General features: G+C 48.5%; 1 protein-coding gene across 22 annotated transcripts in view; it reads left to right on the top strand.

Moving 5' to 3' along the window:
- TMEM164 (transmembrane protein 164) overlaps window positions 1–14,863 on the top strand; it is a 168,813-nt gene that overhangs the window by 142,487 nt on the left and 11,463 nt on the right. Inside the window, exon 7 of one of the 22 annotated variants that reach the window (XR_016227833.1) lies at window positions 5,345–5,365. The exons of 20 other annotated variants lie outside the window; for them this stretch is intronic. Coding sequence is in view for 1 of the 2 variants with exons in the window: in XM_089324039.1 (XP_089180165.1) it covers window positions 5,345–5,538 (194 nt within the window). In the remaining variant the exon portion in view is untranslated. Of the gene's footprint in view, window positions 1–5,344; window positions 5,554–14,863 lie in introns of those variants that run through there. One more of the 22 variants, XM_089324039.1, reaches the window with a different exon arrangement.

The raw sequence follows: 14,863 nt of genomic DNA, 5'->3' as shown, positions 1-14,863 counted from the left end.
AATTATTTCGCATAGTCTTGGATGCTGGGAGTGCAAGATCAAGGTGCCAGCAGATATGGTGTCTGATGAGGGCCTTTTTCCTGGCTCACACATGATGCCTCTGGCTGCACCCTCACATGTGGAAGGGACAGAAAAGTTCCTTTGAGCATCTTTTATAAGGTCGCTAATCCCACATGTGAGGGACCCACCCACATGACCTCATCACCCTAAAGGCCCACACCACGTGGTGCCATCACATTGGGGATTGGGTTTCAATGTGAGAATTTTGGAAGGATGGCAATATTCAGACCACAGCATGGAGGAAGATGATTTTCCTGGACGTTTGAGGCCCTTCTGGGCTATTCAGGTCGAAATCTCCAGGGGGATAGAATATTTGGGGTTTTGGCAAGCTGGGACTAGATGCTGGCTTTAGCATCACTGACATAGAAGTAGTGGAAACAGGCATTGGACTGGGTGAGATAATCCAGGATAACTATGTAGATGGGGAGGAAATAGACTTAGCAAAAAACCCTGGGGAACAGTAACCTGCAAACAGTAGACTAAAGAGGAAGAGTGTAAGGAGATGGCAGGAATGGTCCAAGCAATAGGAGAGGCTGGACGTCCTGGGAGCTAAGGCAGTAGAAACTTTCACCGAAGTAGTAGTAACTAAGCCACACTAGATCTGAAAAGACGCAGTAAAATCAGGCCTTTGGAGAAGTGGGGATGGGAAGGAAGGGGAAGTTCATTGAGATGTTAAGAGCCACAGGTGGTTAGTGCCTAACATGGAGGGGCTCTCTTGGAACAGGAATCCATGCATATTTGGGGGGCCATGCTGATCTGAAAGGTTATGCCATTTGGGGCTCCACAGCCAAGTGGAGGAGCAGAACATCTGGCTTGGGGCATCCATTCAGTGTCAGGTTTTGGAAGTAGGGTGCATGTTGTTGATCTAGAAGGTGAGGGACATTTGGGGTTTAGGACAGAGTTTTGGTAATCCTGCCGCACACTGTCCTGCTTTCATGTCCCTGACCAAGGGCAGGCCACCCGAGGAACAGCAGCAGAATGGGAAACGGAGTGGCACTTTATTACTGGCAGAGCAGGCTCCCAGTACCCCCTGTTCATGGCTTTGCAAGCAGGCTGTGCTGGAGCCCGCAGCTTTATCTCAGCACCTAAGTGAGCATCCTGCTGTGTGCCTGGAGAATGCAAGGCGGCCCGATGTGGAGGGTGGGCCCCAGCTTATTGCCCACTGTGCCCCTGGCACTGGGAAGCTAGACTAGAGAGGAGAGAGGACAGGCCTGGCTGCCAATGGGACAGGTTCTGCAGAGATACGCAGATGCATAGTGCATGCTGCCGGTTAGGAAGCTACACACCTGCCTTCAAATCCCGACTCTGGTCCTTACTAACTGTGTGACCTTGGCCAAGTTCCTTAACGTCTCTGTGCTCCAGTTTCCTTGTATGTGAAATATGAACAGCAGTGCATCCTCCAAGAGTTGTAATGAACACAAATGAATTAATGTATGTAAAGTGCTTCTAATGGTTCCTGTCATGGAGTTGGTGCTATATGTGTTGTTTGCTGTTACTTGTGTGGTTTCTGCTTGCTAATGGACCATGACCCTACCTACTTATCTAATAAAATGTGCTTTGAGCCATTTCTTAGGTTCACACCTTTAGCAAACTACCCTTGGGCCATGAGGTCTTGGGTACTTAGTTGCAGAATTCAAGGCCATGGTGTGGGAGGAACAGATTTCAAGCTGGTGTGGAGGGAAGGGAGGCTAGGAGAAGGCTGAGGAACAAGGAGGAGTCCTGTGTGGGAGCTAAGGGGCACCGAGGGGGGAGAGGATGGGCGGAAGTCTCCAGGCCAGCACGTGCTCCGTAAGAATGAGGATATAAAAGCTGAAACTATGGGAGGCTGTGGTCAGGTGATCCCGACCGAGGTTGAACAGTTTAAAGCAATGACAGAGGCAGGTTGTGCTTAGTCAGGCGGAGCAGAGCCGTGCAGATGAGGAGGTTCAAGAGGCCACGGGGTCAGGGTGTTGGGAGCAGCGCCTACATGGATGTTGAAATCTCCCCGCATGCCAGCTAGTCAGGGATAAATCAGATGGTGACCTGAAGGACTAGGGTGACGGTGCCACAGAGGAGCAGCTGAGTCCTGTAAGAAGGAGAAAGGGGGAGCGCAAACACCTAGAAACAATAACCACGGCTGGAGGATCCTTCCTCTCCCCTTCCTCCAACAGAGCTCCGGCCGCAGTGGGAGGAGTCAGCGGGACCAGCCGCAGCCCCTGGGAGGGCCAGGTCTCCGAAGTGCGAGGAGGTGGAAGGAACGTTCTGTGGAGAGATCGGGTAGCAGTGGTTTTCAGAGGTTCTAGTGCTAGAAGGGTTAGCAGAGAAGCTGGCACGCCCGTCCCGCTTTACAGCTGGCCTGGTCCCTGTGTGCAGGGCCGCTGGCGTGACGCCAAAGCTGCCCTCTGAGAGCCCCCCTTTCCGCAGCCTCACCGTGGCCTTGGGGTGAATGTGTGTTTCTTTAGACAGAGGTTCTTAACCTGGGCTCCACAAATGGGATTTTAGGAGGCTATTAACTTGAGTGGAGGGGGGGAGCAGAATCATGTCTTTAGAAAAAAGTATCCATTCATTCATTCATTCATTCAAAAAGGCAGAGTGATGGGGAGGGGAGGGGAGGGGAGGGAAGGGAAGGGGAGAGGAGAGAGAGAGAGAGAGAGAGAGAATCTTCCACCTACTGTTTCACTCCCCAGATGCCCACAAAAGCTAGGGCTGGGCCAGGCTAAAGCCAGGAGCCAGGAACTCCATGCAGGTCTCCCACATGGGTTGGCAGGGTCCCAAGTAATTGGGCGTAATCCACTGCCTGCCCAGGTGCATTAGTGGGAAGCTATATGAGAAGCAAATAGTTGGGGTTCAATCCCAGACACTCTGACATGGGAAGCGGGCCACCCAAGCAGTGGCTTAAGCTACTGTGCCACTGTGCCTGCCCCAGGAAGTGCGTCTTCATTCTCACTAACCTCCAACAGAAATACACTACATGAATACAGGCAACAGGTGCTCATGCTTTTAGCCATCCTGTGACTTTGTTAGTGGCGATTGCAGGTGGCTGCCTATGACGTTACAGGAGTTGTAGCCATCTCAGAATACCAGTTAAGCTCACTGCCGCTTTGAAATGAGGGTAGTTATAGGACTACATGTTACCAAATGCATTTATAAAGAACCACATGGCTACTATCTTACGGAAATGTTGGAATATTTTGGTAACTGTGGGTTTCTCAGGTAACTGTGTTTTCATACCATTGGCTTCCTTTGTAATCCTTTGTGTTTCACTTTGAACATTGCATACTTTTGGAGAAGGTGTCTGCTGGACCTCCCAGGCTGCCAGAGGGATCCCTGCCTCGCCCTCAAGGCTTTGGGAAATTCCCTTCAGTTTCACTAGAGGGAGCTGTTGCTTAAGAATTGGTTCGCGGGGGGCCCTCTCAGGCTTGCCGCCCAGTCAGAAGGTAATTTTGAAGTACCAGTGATTCAGATATCATTATGGACATCTCAGATAATTGAAGTTTAGGAACGCCTATGTGGGTCTGGCATTGTGGCACAGTGGGTTAAGCCATTGCCTGTGATACTGGCATCCCATATGAGTGCTGGTTCAAGTCCTGGCTGTTCCACTTCTAATTCAGCTCCCCGCTAACGTGCCTGCAAAAAATAGCAGAGGATGGCTCAAGTGTCTGGGCCCCTGCACCCATGTGGGAGACCCAGATGAAATTCCTGGCTCCTGGATTTTCCTGGCCCAGTCCTGGCTGTTATAGCCATCTGGGGAATGAACCAGCAGATAGAAAATCTCTCTCTCTGTCCCTCTCTCTAACTCTGACTTTCACATAAATACATAAATATTAAAAAAAAAAGTCATTCAATCTGGGCAGCCAGTTTTCTCTCTCTTTCTGTCTGTCTGTCTCTCTCTCTCTTTTTCTCTCTCTAAGGTTTATTAATTTGGAAGCCAGTGTGTGTGTGTGTGAGAGAGAGAGAGAGAGACAGAGAGACAGAGAGACAGAGAGACAGAGAGACCTTCTATCCACTGATTCACTCCTCCATTGGCTGCAATGAACAACCAAGGCTGGGCCAGGCTGGAGCCAGGAGTCTGGAACTCCATCCAGGTCTCCCACACAAGTGCAGTGGCCCAAGCACTTGGGGCATCTTCAGCTGCTTTCCCAGGGAGCTGGATCAGAAGCAGAGCAGCTCGCTGTGCCACAGTGCCCACCCCCTACTTCTCTCCTGAGTGGAGTATCAGCTGCTTTGCCGGAGGGTGAGGACTTGGATGGAGCTCTTATGCTCATTGGGCTCTAGGACCAGTTAAGACCAAAGCACTTTGACTAGCAGTGCTTTGAAAACTGGCCCCAGGGTCATGTTGAACTTGGGGTCCTGCTTGGCCTTCCTGTTTCTCTTCCACTTGGGTGAGTCTGTTGCCCCTGCCATCTCGCTAGCATTAGGATGCTGGGAGCATTCTCCTGTTCCATGGGCCATCCTGTCCCTCTTTCCTGATCAGGCAAGGAGGAGGAACTCACGTGAATCCTGAAGGCTCTTTGAGGGATTAGTGGACAAGAGAGGAGCTGGTGAATTTGAAAAATTGGCCAAGGACTGTGACTTGTGCTGGAGGCTGGAGACCATTGGCTTTCTCTTGCTGAGGAGGACTAATCTGGCCTCAGGAGTCCTTTGTGGGAGCAAAGGTTGAGATCAAGTATTTTCGGCCTTGATCGTATCACTTTCCAGGAGCTGCTACTCCTTGCAGCTCACCAGATTGTAGCTGCTTCACTGGTCGCCTTTCCCTGACCTCTTGGTACACTTTCCAGCTCCAGGATTCCCCCTACATCATTGTTCCTCCTGTGCGGTCAGAGGACCCAAGTGTCAGAATCACCCCATGGTGCTTGTTACTAAAATGCAGATGCCAGGCCTCCAAGATTCAAGTCTCTGGAGCGTGGCCCAGGAATCTTCATTTTCCACACGTTTCTCAAGACAGTGCTTCTCTGAAGTGTGGTGCCTGGGTCAGAAGCTTCAGCTCAACTGGAGAGCCCAGACCTAGGGCTTCCGGAAGTCTGAGGTGGGTCCCAGCAAGCTCCATTTCAACAGTCCCCTCCAGGCGATTCTGATAGAGACTGAAGTCTCAGAACACCCGCCCCAGGAGATGCTGATATAGGCTCAAGTTGAGGCCTCATTGCCTCAAGTGATCCCGGAGTTGGCTTCCCCCTGGCTTAAAGCTCACCAGAGACCCCGCTAATAGGAGCCATGGAGCAAGTGTGCGGGGCGGCGATGTGCTCTGCTGAAGCAGCACTTGTCTGGAGAGAAGTCTCACGCTCTGTGGACTTTTCTGTTCCTGCAGTGCTCCTGCCAGACAGGCAGGCTCTGGGATCTTCCTGCTGCCGGGACACAGATGCTTCGAGAGGCTCTGATCCACACGGAAGGCCACGTGGCAACTTGGGAAGAGTAGGAGCAGGAAGGGGGGCTTCGCTGCTGCTTCGGGTAGGCCAGCGCCACTTGGTTGGATTCTTTGCCAGCTCAGGGCGCTCACCCTGAGTGCTAGTGGCACGGGACTGTGGTCATCATAGATGAAGCTGGGCAGTTAATTTGCCCTCGCCAAGGGCTGAGTGGCCAGTCAGTTCCCACAAGGCACTTCAAGGGTAAGGCCCAAAGTCCAAGGGCTCTCCAGCCCCTCAGGGGAGAAGCTTGACAAGCTGGGCCTCTGCGAGAGTGCTCAAGCCAGGACATCCCTCGCTTCACTTCTTTGCTTGGTGCACAGAATACGGGAGAGGATTGGTGAGGTCAGATGCCTGCATGCGGGAAGGAAGGCTTGAGCCTGCGCTCCTTGGCTGAGAGCGGGGAAGCATATATCCGTGCTCATCTTGGGCTTGTGCCACTCAGAAACAAAGTGTGGGCTCGCAAGGGCTGCAGATGGAGGAGGGCAGTGTTGTCAGGACCAAACCCGTCATCCTCTACCCTGTGCCCAAACCTGCAACTTCTCATTCTGATGTGCCTCATCCTACTGAGAGGCATCACTCCCCCTGAGCCATGAGTGCGCTCAGGCCAGAGATCTAAAGTGAAGCATTGAAGCTTCGTTCTTCCCTGCTCGCCTATCCCCATCCCATCAGTGACCGTATCCCGTCAATCCAACCTCCCAATCATTTCTCACTTTCATTCCTACTATTCCTTCGGCTCGCGTCAGATCGCCCCTGACTTGGTCTATTGCAATAGCCTCCTCACGGGTCTCCCTGCCTCGTTCATTTCAGCCTGCTGCCAGAGTGCAGCCATTCGGAGTGTGATCTGAGTACCGATAGCACCAGCAGCACCTGGGAGCTGGTTAGAAACATACAGTCTCGAGTTCCCAGCCCAGCCTTCTGTATCACGACCTAGACCCTAAGGTGATTTGTACGTCAGAAACATCTAATGTAACAAACAGAATTCCTCTTTTTATTTTTCCAATATCAAGGTTCTTATTTTATAAAAAGGAAATCATTATTTTTATCCCAGAAACTTTTTATTTAAGGAATGCAAACTTCATACATTTCATAAATACAACTTTAGGAGCATGGTGATTCTTCCCACCATCCCCCCCACCCCCACCCCCACCCCTCTTCCACCTCCCTCGCCTATTCCCACAGAATTCCTTAAACTGCTCCTAACCCTTACCTCCTGCTCTGCCTTCTTTCTCTCACCTGCTAACCCCATGGCACAGAACTAGAGAAAGTTCTTCAGCATACTGGGCTGCTTACTTCATTCTTTCAGCAAATATTTATCAAGTCCTGACTTTGTGTAGGGAACCACGCCAGTTGCTAAGGATAAAGCGGTAAGCAGGGGCCAGTGTTGTGGTGCAGTGGGTTAAAGCCCGGGCCTGCAGCATTGCCGTCCCATATGGGCACTAGTTCGAGTCCCAGCTGCTCTACCTCTGATCCAGCTCCCTGCTAATGCATGTGGGAAAGTAGTAGAAGATGACCCAAGTGCTTGGGCTCCTGCACTCACGTGGGAGACTTGAAAGAAGCTCCTGGCTCCTGGCTTTGGATCAGCCCAGCTCCCGTCATTGCTGGCATTTAGGGAGTGAACGTGTGGATGAAAGAGCTCTCTCTCTCTCTGTGTTTCTACCTCTCTCTGTAACTGTCTTTCAAATAAGTAAAATAAATCTTAAAGAAGGCAGTAAGCAAAGCAGATTAACGTCCTTGCTCTCATGGAGCTTATATTTTTGTGGGATGAGACAGTCAAGAAATAAGGGGATTATATAGTAAATCAGATGGTCACTGCCATGGAGGAAGAGATAAAGGAGGGTAAAGAGCCTGGTACCGCTGAATGGGTGGAGAGGACTGCAGTTGGGAATGAGGTGGCCCCACTTAAAGGGAGAGTTTTATTGAAAATGTGACATTTGAGCCGAAGCTTGCATGCAAGGGGATAAGCTGTTGTATTTCAGGGTACAGGAATACCAAACAGAGGAAATAACAATTGTAAATGCCCGGAGGCAGAAGTGTTCCTGTTCCTGTGCTCATGGCTACAGTAAGTGGGCCAGTGTGTGTAGAGCCTTGTGAAGGAAGGGGGAGGTCGTAGGAGGTGAGGTCAGCCGAAGGTTACAAGTGAAGCGTGCATCATACATAGGCCTCCGGACCATTGCAGAGATGCCTCGTTTTATTTTGAAGGAAATGGGAGGCTATCGAGGGGGTTGTGAGCAGAGGGCTGACATCCAACTTCAGATGTTAAGGGCTCGCCTAGTTACTCTGCTGAGATTAGACTGTTGGGGAGGGCTGTGGCAAGGGTAGAAGTTGGGCGGCTGTGACATTTGTCAGAATCCAGCAGGTGGGCGATGGTGGCCTAAACCAAAGCGTTAACCTGGAAGCAGGGAAAAGTTACTGAATTCTGTATACATGTTGAAGGTACCGCCAACAGGATTTTCCAGTGGATCAGATGTGAAGTGGGGGTGGAGGGAGGGAGGGAGAGAGGGAGGGAGGTCGGCCAAGGAAGGCTCTAAGATTTCTGAACTGAGCATCTTAGATGGATGATCATTTATTGAGAAAAGGAAGCTAGGAGTAGGGCTTGTGTGGTTTATTTATTGTTTAGGGACTATGGGAGTGATGTTTCAGTTGCCAGTTGTTATATATCAATCATCCCTAAAACTTAGTGCCTTCAAACAATGACTTTTTGTTCACAATCGTTTGGTCTGACTGAGTCATTGTTATGAACTGAATGGGATCCCCATTTCTGATGTTGGGGTCCTGACTCCCGGTGTGATGGTGGTTGGCAGACGAAGCCTTCTGGAGGGAATTTGGATTAGCTGAGGCCCTCACAATAGGGTTGGTGCCCTTCTAGAAGGGTTACCAAGTAGCTTGCTCTCTCTCTCCCTGCCATGTGAGGACCCAGCAAGAAGGTGGCCATTTAGAAGCCAGGAAGAGAGCCTTCATCAGAAACCAATCGTGCTGATGTCTTGCCCTAGGACTCTAACCTCCAGGACTGTGAGAAAATATTTTCTGTTGTAGAAGCCGCCCAGTGTATGGTATTTTGTTATGACAGCCTGGGAGGACTAAGACATTCTTCTCATCCTACCTGGGCTCAGCTGGGACAGCTGGGATGGCTGGGCTTCTCCAGCCATATGGTCTCTCATGGCATGTGAGTCTCAGGGCAAGTGTTTGAAACCTCAGTGCACAAGTGCTTATTAAGCCTCTGATTAAATCTTTTTGATCATATCCCATTGACCAAGCCAAGTCATATGGCCAAAGCAGTGTTGAAGGGAAATATATAATGGAATGGTGTATATGTTGGAAAGGTACAGTTGACTGAGAGCCATTTCTGTAATGATCTCCCACAAGAGCCAAGATTAGAAGTTTGGTTTAAAACTGAGGTACCCATTAGATAGCCAAGTACAGATATTGAGTGTAGGCTGGGAGGTATATGAGCCTGGAGTTCAAGGCCAAGGTCCAGTCTGAGATACAACTTTTGGAATCATCAGCATATAGATCACATTAAAACCATGCTGTTGGTTGAAATCATGTAGTTAAGGGAAGTAGATAGAGAAAGGCTCTAGGTTCTGTAACCTGATCCTCTTCATCATTTAGAAGTCAGGGCCATGAGGAGGAACTGGTAATGGAGACTGAGAAGCAGGCAGTGAGGCATGAAGAGAACTGAGAAAATGTGGTGGCCCAGAAGCCACGTGAAGAATGTTTCAACAACAAAAGACGAGACCTGAGAATTGGCCCTTGGATTTAGCAATGCAGAGATCATATGTGACCTTGAAGGGGGCTGTTTTGGTAGAAGGGTGGAAGTCTGATTAGAACAGGTTTAAGAGAGAGCAGGAGAAAGGAATTTTAAGTGAGTACAGACCTGCGCTGTCCAATAACAGTATGTGGGCCCTATAAGTAATTTCACATCTTCGAGAATCACAGTAAAAATAGATGTGAGAAACAGGTGAAATTAATTCTAATGATGTCTTATTTAGTATAGTATCTCTAAAATATTATCCCAAATATAATCAATAGAAATTATTACTAGGTAATTTCCTTTGAAATCCAGTGTATATTTTACACTAACAGCACATCCTAACCACACATTTCTAGTGCTTTGCAGCCACATGTGATCAGTAGCTACCATATTGGAAGGTCAGCTACAGACAGTCCTTTCTAACAGTCTTACTCTAAAGGGGAGCAGAGGAGTGAGGTAATAGCTCGAGGCGGGAAGTGAGGACAATTGTGGGGTTTTGTTGTTGTTTTTATTTTAGACTGGGAGCTATGATAGTACATTTAGTTTCTTTACTAATGGAAATAATCCAGCGGAGAAGGGGAAATTGTCCACATAGTAAGAAGAGGACAAATTGGCTGGAGAGGTATTACTGAGTAAGGGAAAGAGAGTGGCATCTGGTTGCAAATGGAAAGGGTAGCCTTGCCTGAGACCTGGGGCAGTTCATTTGTGGTCATAGTGGTGAGCAAACTGGCTGCCTACTGATGTAGATAAGGGGTTAAATGTGATTCTGAGTGTTTGCAGAAGTTTTTTTTTTTTTTCTGGTTCCTTTTTGCTCAGTGAAGTGGGAAGCAAGGTTATCAGCTGAGAGTGACCATGGGCTGGAAGTATTAGAGATTAGAGAGGAGAGAAGATATTAAATTGTGGCCTAGGAGAATCAGAGTGAATGGACTGGGGAAGCAGAGTGTGATTGCCTGGCAACATGAAGGCTGCCCTGGAGGTTTGTGATCATGGATTTGAATTGAGAGCAGGCAGCTATGTAGGGACAAGTAAGCAAGGGGGTGAGATTGGGATTTTACCAGCCCTGAGTCTTTTTTACAGCTGAGTATGATAAGGAGAGGAAAATGGAGTTGAAAGTATAGACAAGATAATTGAACTGATGGGCCATGGAATTAAAGATGGAAGAGGGAGCCATATAGGGACAGCAAAAAGGCAAGACGACCAATGGATTACAAATTCCAGTAAGGTCAAAGAAGTGTTGAGGTCACCCATAGAGGGAGTGAGCTGGAAGCTTAAAGGTGGGAGTTGAAGAGGGAGGGCTTGACTTTGAAATCTGGGAGGGGCTGCAGGTATTCATCATTGTGAGGTCACAGGCAGGACCATGAGAATAAGTGGCTGAGGCACAGTGCAAAACAAGATCATTGAGGAGAGGAGGCCAAGGAACTGAGACACCAGGATCTTGAAAGGTTCATCTAGGTACGTGCTGAAATTGTCAAGAGATGCAGCAAGAACAGCCTTGGAAAGAGTGGTGTCCAGCCAGACAGTAATGTCTTTCAGAAATGAGGGCCGTGAGCCATGCATCTGTAGGGAATTGTGGAAGGGAAGGACAGCAGGTGGTGCGGTATGGTAGTTGTGGGGTTTTCAGTGGTCTGGAAATAGCCATGAAAAGAAAGAAGTTACCCACCCTAACTATGTGGGCCAAAGGAGAGAAATCAGTTGGTACTTTAGAGAGCCACTGATGATCGCTTCTCGGCCTTTTGGCTAAGATCAAGTGTGAGAGCCACTGATGACCTGGGCTTCTTGTGTGGAGAGGTAGGCCAGGAAGGACATGAGGATTACGATGACATTCAGAGGACAGACTGCGAAGCTGGGAAATTTGGCTAATGACTTCTCTGGGCTTTTTAATATCCCATCCCCTTTTCATGAAATTCCCTTCCTTACCTTGTACTCCCAGAAAACTTCATCTTTTACCAGCCAGTTCCTGCAGTGCCACTTCCCTGAAACTGTTACGGCAAAGATGACTAGTGAGCAATGTAAGGTTTTGTCTTTACTGTATCCCTGTAGAGAAGTAGTTGCCCAATAGAATTTTCTGTGATGATCAGAATGTTCTATTTCTGCATTGTCCAATATGGTTGCTAGCAGGCACATGTGACTTTTAAGCACTTGAAATGCGGCTGGTGTGACTTATGAACCAAATTTTTAAATTTTAATTCATTCAAGTATAAATTGCCACGTGTACCTTGTGCCCAGTTTATTTACTGGTCAGTGCAAGTAATAGAGCACTCAACACTATTGATCCTATCCTTCTTCTCAAAACTTGATCTTCTCTTGCCTTCCAGAACACCTCTGTCCTAGTTTTGTGACTGCCTGTTTACTTTTACCTCTAGTCTTGCCTTGTCATGGATCCTCCTCTGTCTGTCAGCCACTTTACTGCCACTGTTTTCCAGACTCTGTCCTTGGTCCTTTAATCTCTTTTTGTGAACTCTTCCTCTTTGGTCTCATCCATTCCTCAAGCTCAGTCTCCAGGCCGTCTCCCTCCCCACCCCCCCACCCCCGAGCTCTAGACTTGAGCATCAGCAGTCTGTTGGGGACAGAGCCAGAGCATTCAGTGACAGCATGCCCCAAGCTGAACTCATCTCTGCCCCTACGTTAACTCCTCTCGGTTGCTGAAGTTGTAGACCTGGAAGTCACCCGGGAAGGCTCCTTCATATCTGACAAATTGCCAGGTCATCTATATGACTGCAGCAGAGTCTGACCCTGTCTTCAGTGCTATCCCTCTCCTGTCCATTGTCCGCACTGCTGCCCAAGCCATCTAGCTACTTGAAACTTAAATCTGACCTTTTCATCTCGTGTTGCAAACCTGTCCATGGCTCCTCATTGTGTGTAGGATGAAGGCCAAGTTCCTGGCGTGGCACACAAGGCTCTTGATGATGTGGCCCCGCTTGCCTGGCTACCCAGCTTCACCCCCTGGCACATACCCCTTTCTCACAGTGTTCTGCATTGCCTGGTAGCACAGAACCACTTGCAGTTGCACACATTTCATGACTGCACGGCTTTTCTCGAGCTGTGCCCTCAGCCTGGAATGACCCTTCCTTTCCTCTAGCCCCTAACCCTACTCCTTCTTATTCTTTAAAGTTCACCTCAACTGGCATCTCCTCCAGTATCACTATGTCTTACTGTACCTGCTTTCTTAGAGAGCAGCACACAATTCACTTAGAAAATTGCAGGGTGATTTTCAAGTGTAGGGACTATCTTTGACATCTTCTCCCCACTGCGTGGCATGGAGTCTGGCAGCCAGCAGGGCCTCAGTAGCTGTTGGGATGAATGGTTAGGCTGAAAATGTGGGTGCACTGAAGGAAGCAGGAAGAAGATGGCTGTGATTTTGCCAAGGGAATGAGGTGCCACCCTGCCCAGTCTCATGTCTTTGGTGTAAGCCCTTCCTGGGTGGGATTAGAGGATAAGAGAAGGGGCCCTTGGGAGACCTCTGGGGATTGGTCTGTATAGCTGGTGGCGCAATTGACATCTTTCCTTGTACTCATAAAGCTTTTTTCTGGCAGAAATCGATTTTAGAAAAAGCTGTTATCTTGGTTTCCCCCTACCTTGAAAGATGACGTGCTTCTGTCCTCATGGGATAGAAGATGCTTGAGAAAGTGTCACATTTTTTTCTTAAAGCACACACAAAAAAGTTTTATGTGTTTAATTTTTCTTAAAGTGCTTAAGTTTCTGTTTTCCTTTAGAATGAAACTGGTTTTTCACTGGGATTATCCCAAGGGCCACATGCAGGTATATAAAAAAGAGAATGATGTGGGTTTGCATACGATTTGCATATATCTTTGTAGACTGAGTCATCTATTCTTAGGATGCGTCCTCTTTTTCTTCTTTATTTTGCAAAGTAATTGCATATTTGATCATCTATGCTGTGAAAAGAACCAACAACAGTGAATTTGGCCATGGAAAGCACAAAGTCCCCCTTCATAGAGAAGATGACTTCTTTACAAGATTCTCTATTCTCTTGCAAGCTTTTGTAGGATTTGGGGTGGTTGCAGTCGCCATAATAAGCAGATGCTATCTGCATATCAGGCCAGTTACTGTTTGGATGCTATTTGCATATCAGGCCAGTTACTGTTTGGATGCTATTTGCATATCAGGGCAGTAACTGTTTGGACTTTCTCGTATCTCTCTTACTCTACTCACCAGCCCTGAGAGGTGGATGGTACTTGCAGTCCAGAAACAGGAAAACAGGCTTAGAATAGTAGCAGGATTTGCTTAAGATCACTCCCATAATAGTGCCAGAGCCAAGACTCCAGTGCAAGGCTGCCTTACCCTAAGGCCTTTGTTTGTTTGTTTGTTTGTTTTTAAGATTATTTGAAAGGTAGAGTTACAGAGAGGCACAGGCACAGGCAGAGAGAGAGAGAGAGAGAGAGAGAGAGATCTTCCATTCACTGGTTCACTTTCCAAATGGCTTCAATGGTTGGAGCTATGCTGATCCTAAGCCGGGAGCCAAGAGCTTCTTCCGGGTCTCCCATGTGGTGCAGGGGCCCAAGGACTTGGGCCATCTTCTACTGCTATCCCAGGCCATAGCAGAGAGCTGGATCAGAAGTGGAGCAGCTGTGACTCAAACCGGCACCCATGTGGGATGCCGGTACTGCAGGCCAGGGCTTTCTACTGCTTTCCCACAGACCTTTTTTTTTTTTTTTTTTTTAAGATTTATTTATTTATTTGAAAGGCAGAGTCACACAGAGAGAGAGGGGGGAGGGGGTCTTCTTTTTCTTTAAAGATTTACTTATTACTTAAAAGAGTTACGGGGGGGGGGGGGTCTTCCACCCCCTAGTTCACTCCCCAGATGACCACAACAGCTGGAGCTGTGCCAACCCAAAGCCAGGAGCCAGGAGCTTCTTCCAGGTCTCCCATGCGGGTGCAGGGACCCAACGACTTGGGCCATCTTCCACTGGTTTCCCAGGCCATAGCAGAGAGCTGGTTCGGAAGTGGAACAGCCAGGACTCAAACTGGTGCCCATATGGGATGGTGGCACTGTAGGCAGCGGCTTGACCTGCTACACCACGGCGCCAGCGCTAAGGTCTTTGTTTTTAAACTACTAAGTTGTACCTTCTGCCCCCCATGTATATTTGGTGTTCTTTGACACTTGTCAGTACTAGCTGTGGACTGACTTATTATGCACACAGAGGGACATAGTTTGGTTGTCATTTGAGTGACAGTGGTCTGTTACACAATATCAAGGTGCCACAGTTTACTTAACTTATCTTCCCATTTGGTTGGTTTCTAGTTTCCCAATGTTATAGATAGCACAGGTGTAGATCTCTCTGTGCAAATAAGGGCGATTTTTTTAGGTGTTTGGTGGCTTTCAAAGTAGTATTGTTGAGCCAGAGGTGATACTTCAGGGTTCTCCAGGAAGCCTATGCCATTCGTTCATCGTGCAGTGATTATTTTTTGCCTCCTACTGCATACTGGCTGCTGGAGGTGAAGAGGTGATTGAGAAAAAGTTGCTGCCTCAGAGAACCAACAGCCTGGTGTGGGCCAGATGATACAATGCAGAATGAATGAGTGACAGGCTCATCTGTGGAACTAAAGTGGGAGCTTGAGCAAGGGGCTCTGAGAGAACTGGTAGCATGTGAGTGCTTCCTCCCTCACGGCATGGAGTAGCATGGGGTTAGGGGCCAGAGGGTGGGTAAGGAAG

Source organism: Oryctolagus cuniculus, chromosome X, assembly GCF_051225735.1.
Source record: "Oryctolagus cuniculus isolate XC-2025 breed Fujian yellow rabbit chromosome X, ASM5122573v1, whole genome shotgun sequence".
In the NCBI taxonomy this organism is placed as follows: domain Eukaryota; kingdom Metazoa; phylum Chordata; class Mammalia; order Lagomorpha; family Leporidae; genus Oryctolagus; species Oryctolagus cuniculus.
The sequence above is the reverse complement of the archived record's forward strand: the minus strand, read 5'-3'. Positions and strand labels throughout refer to the sequence as shown.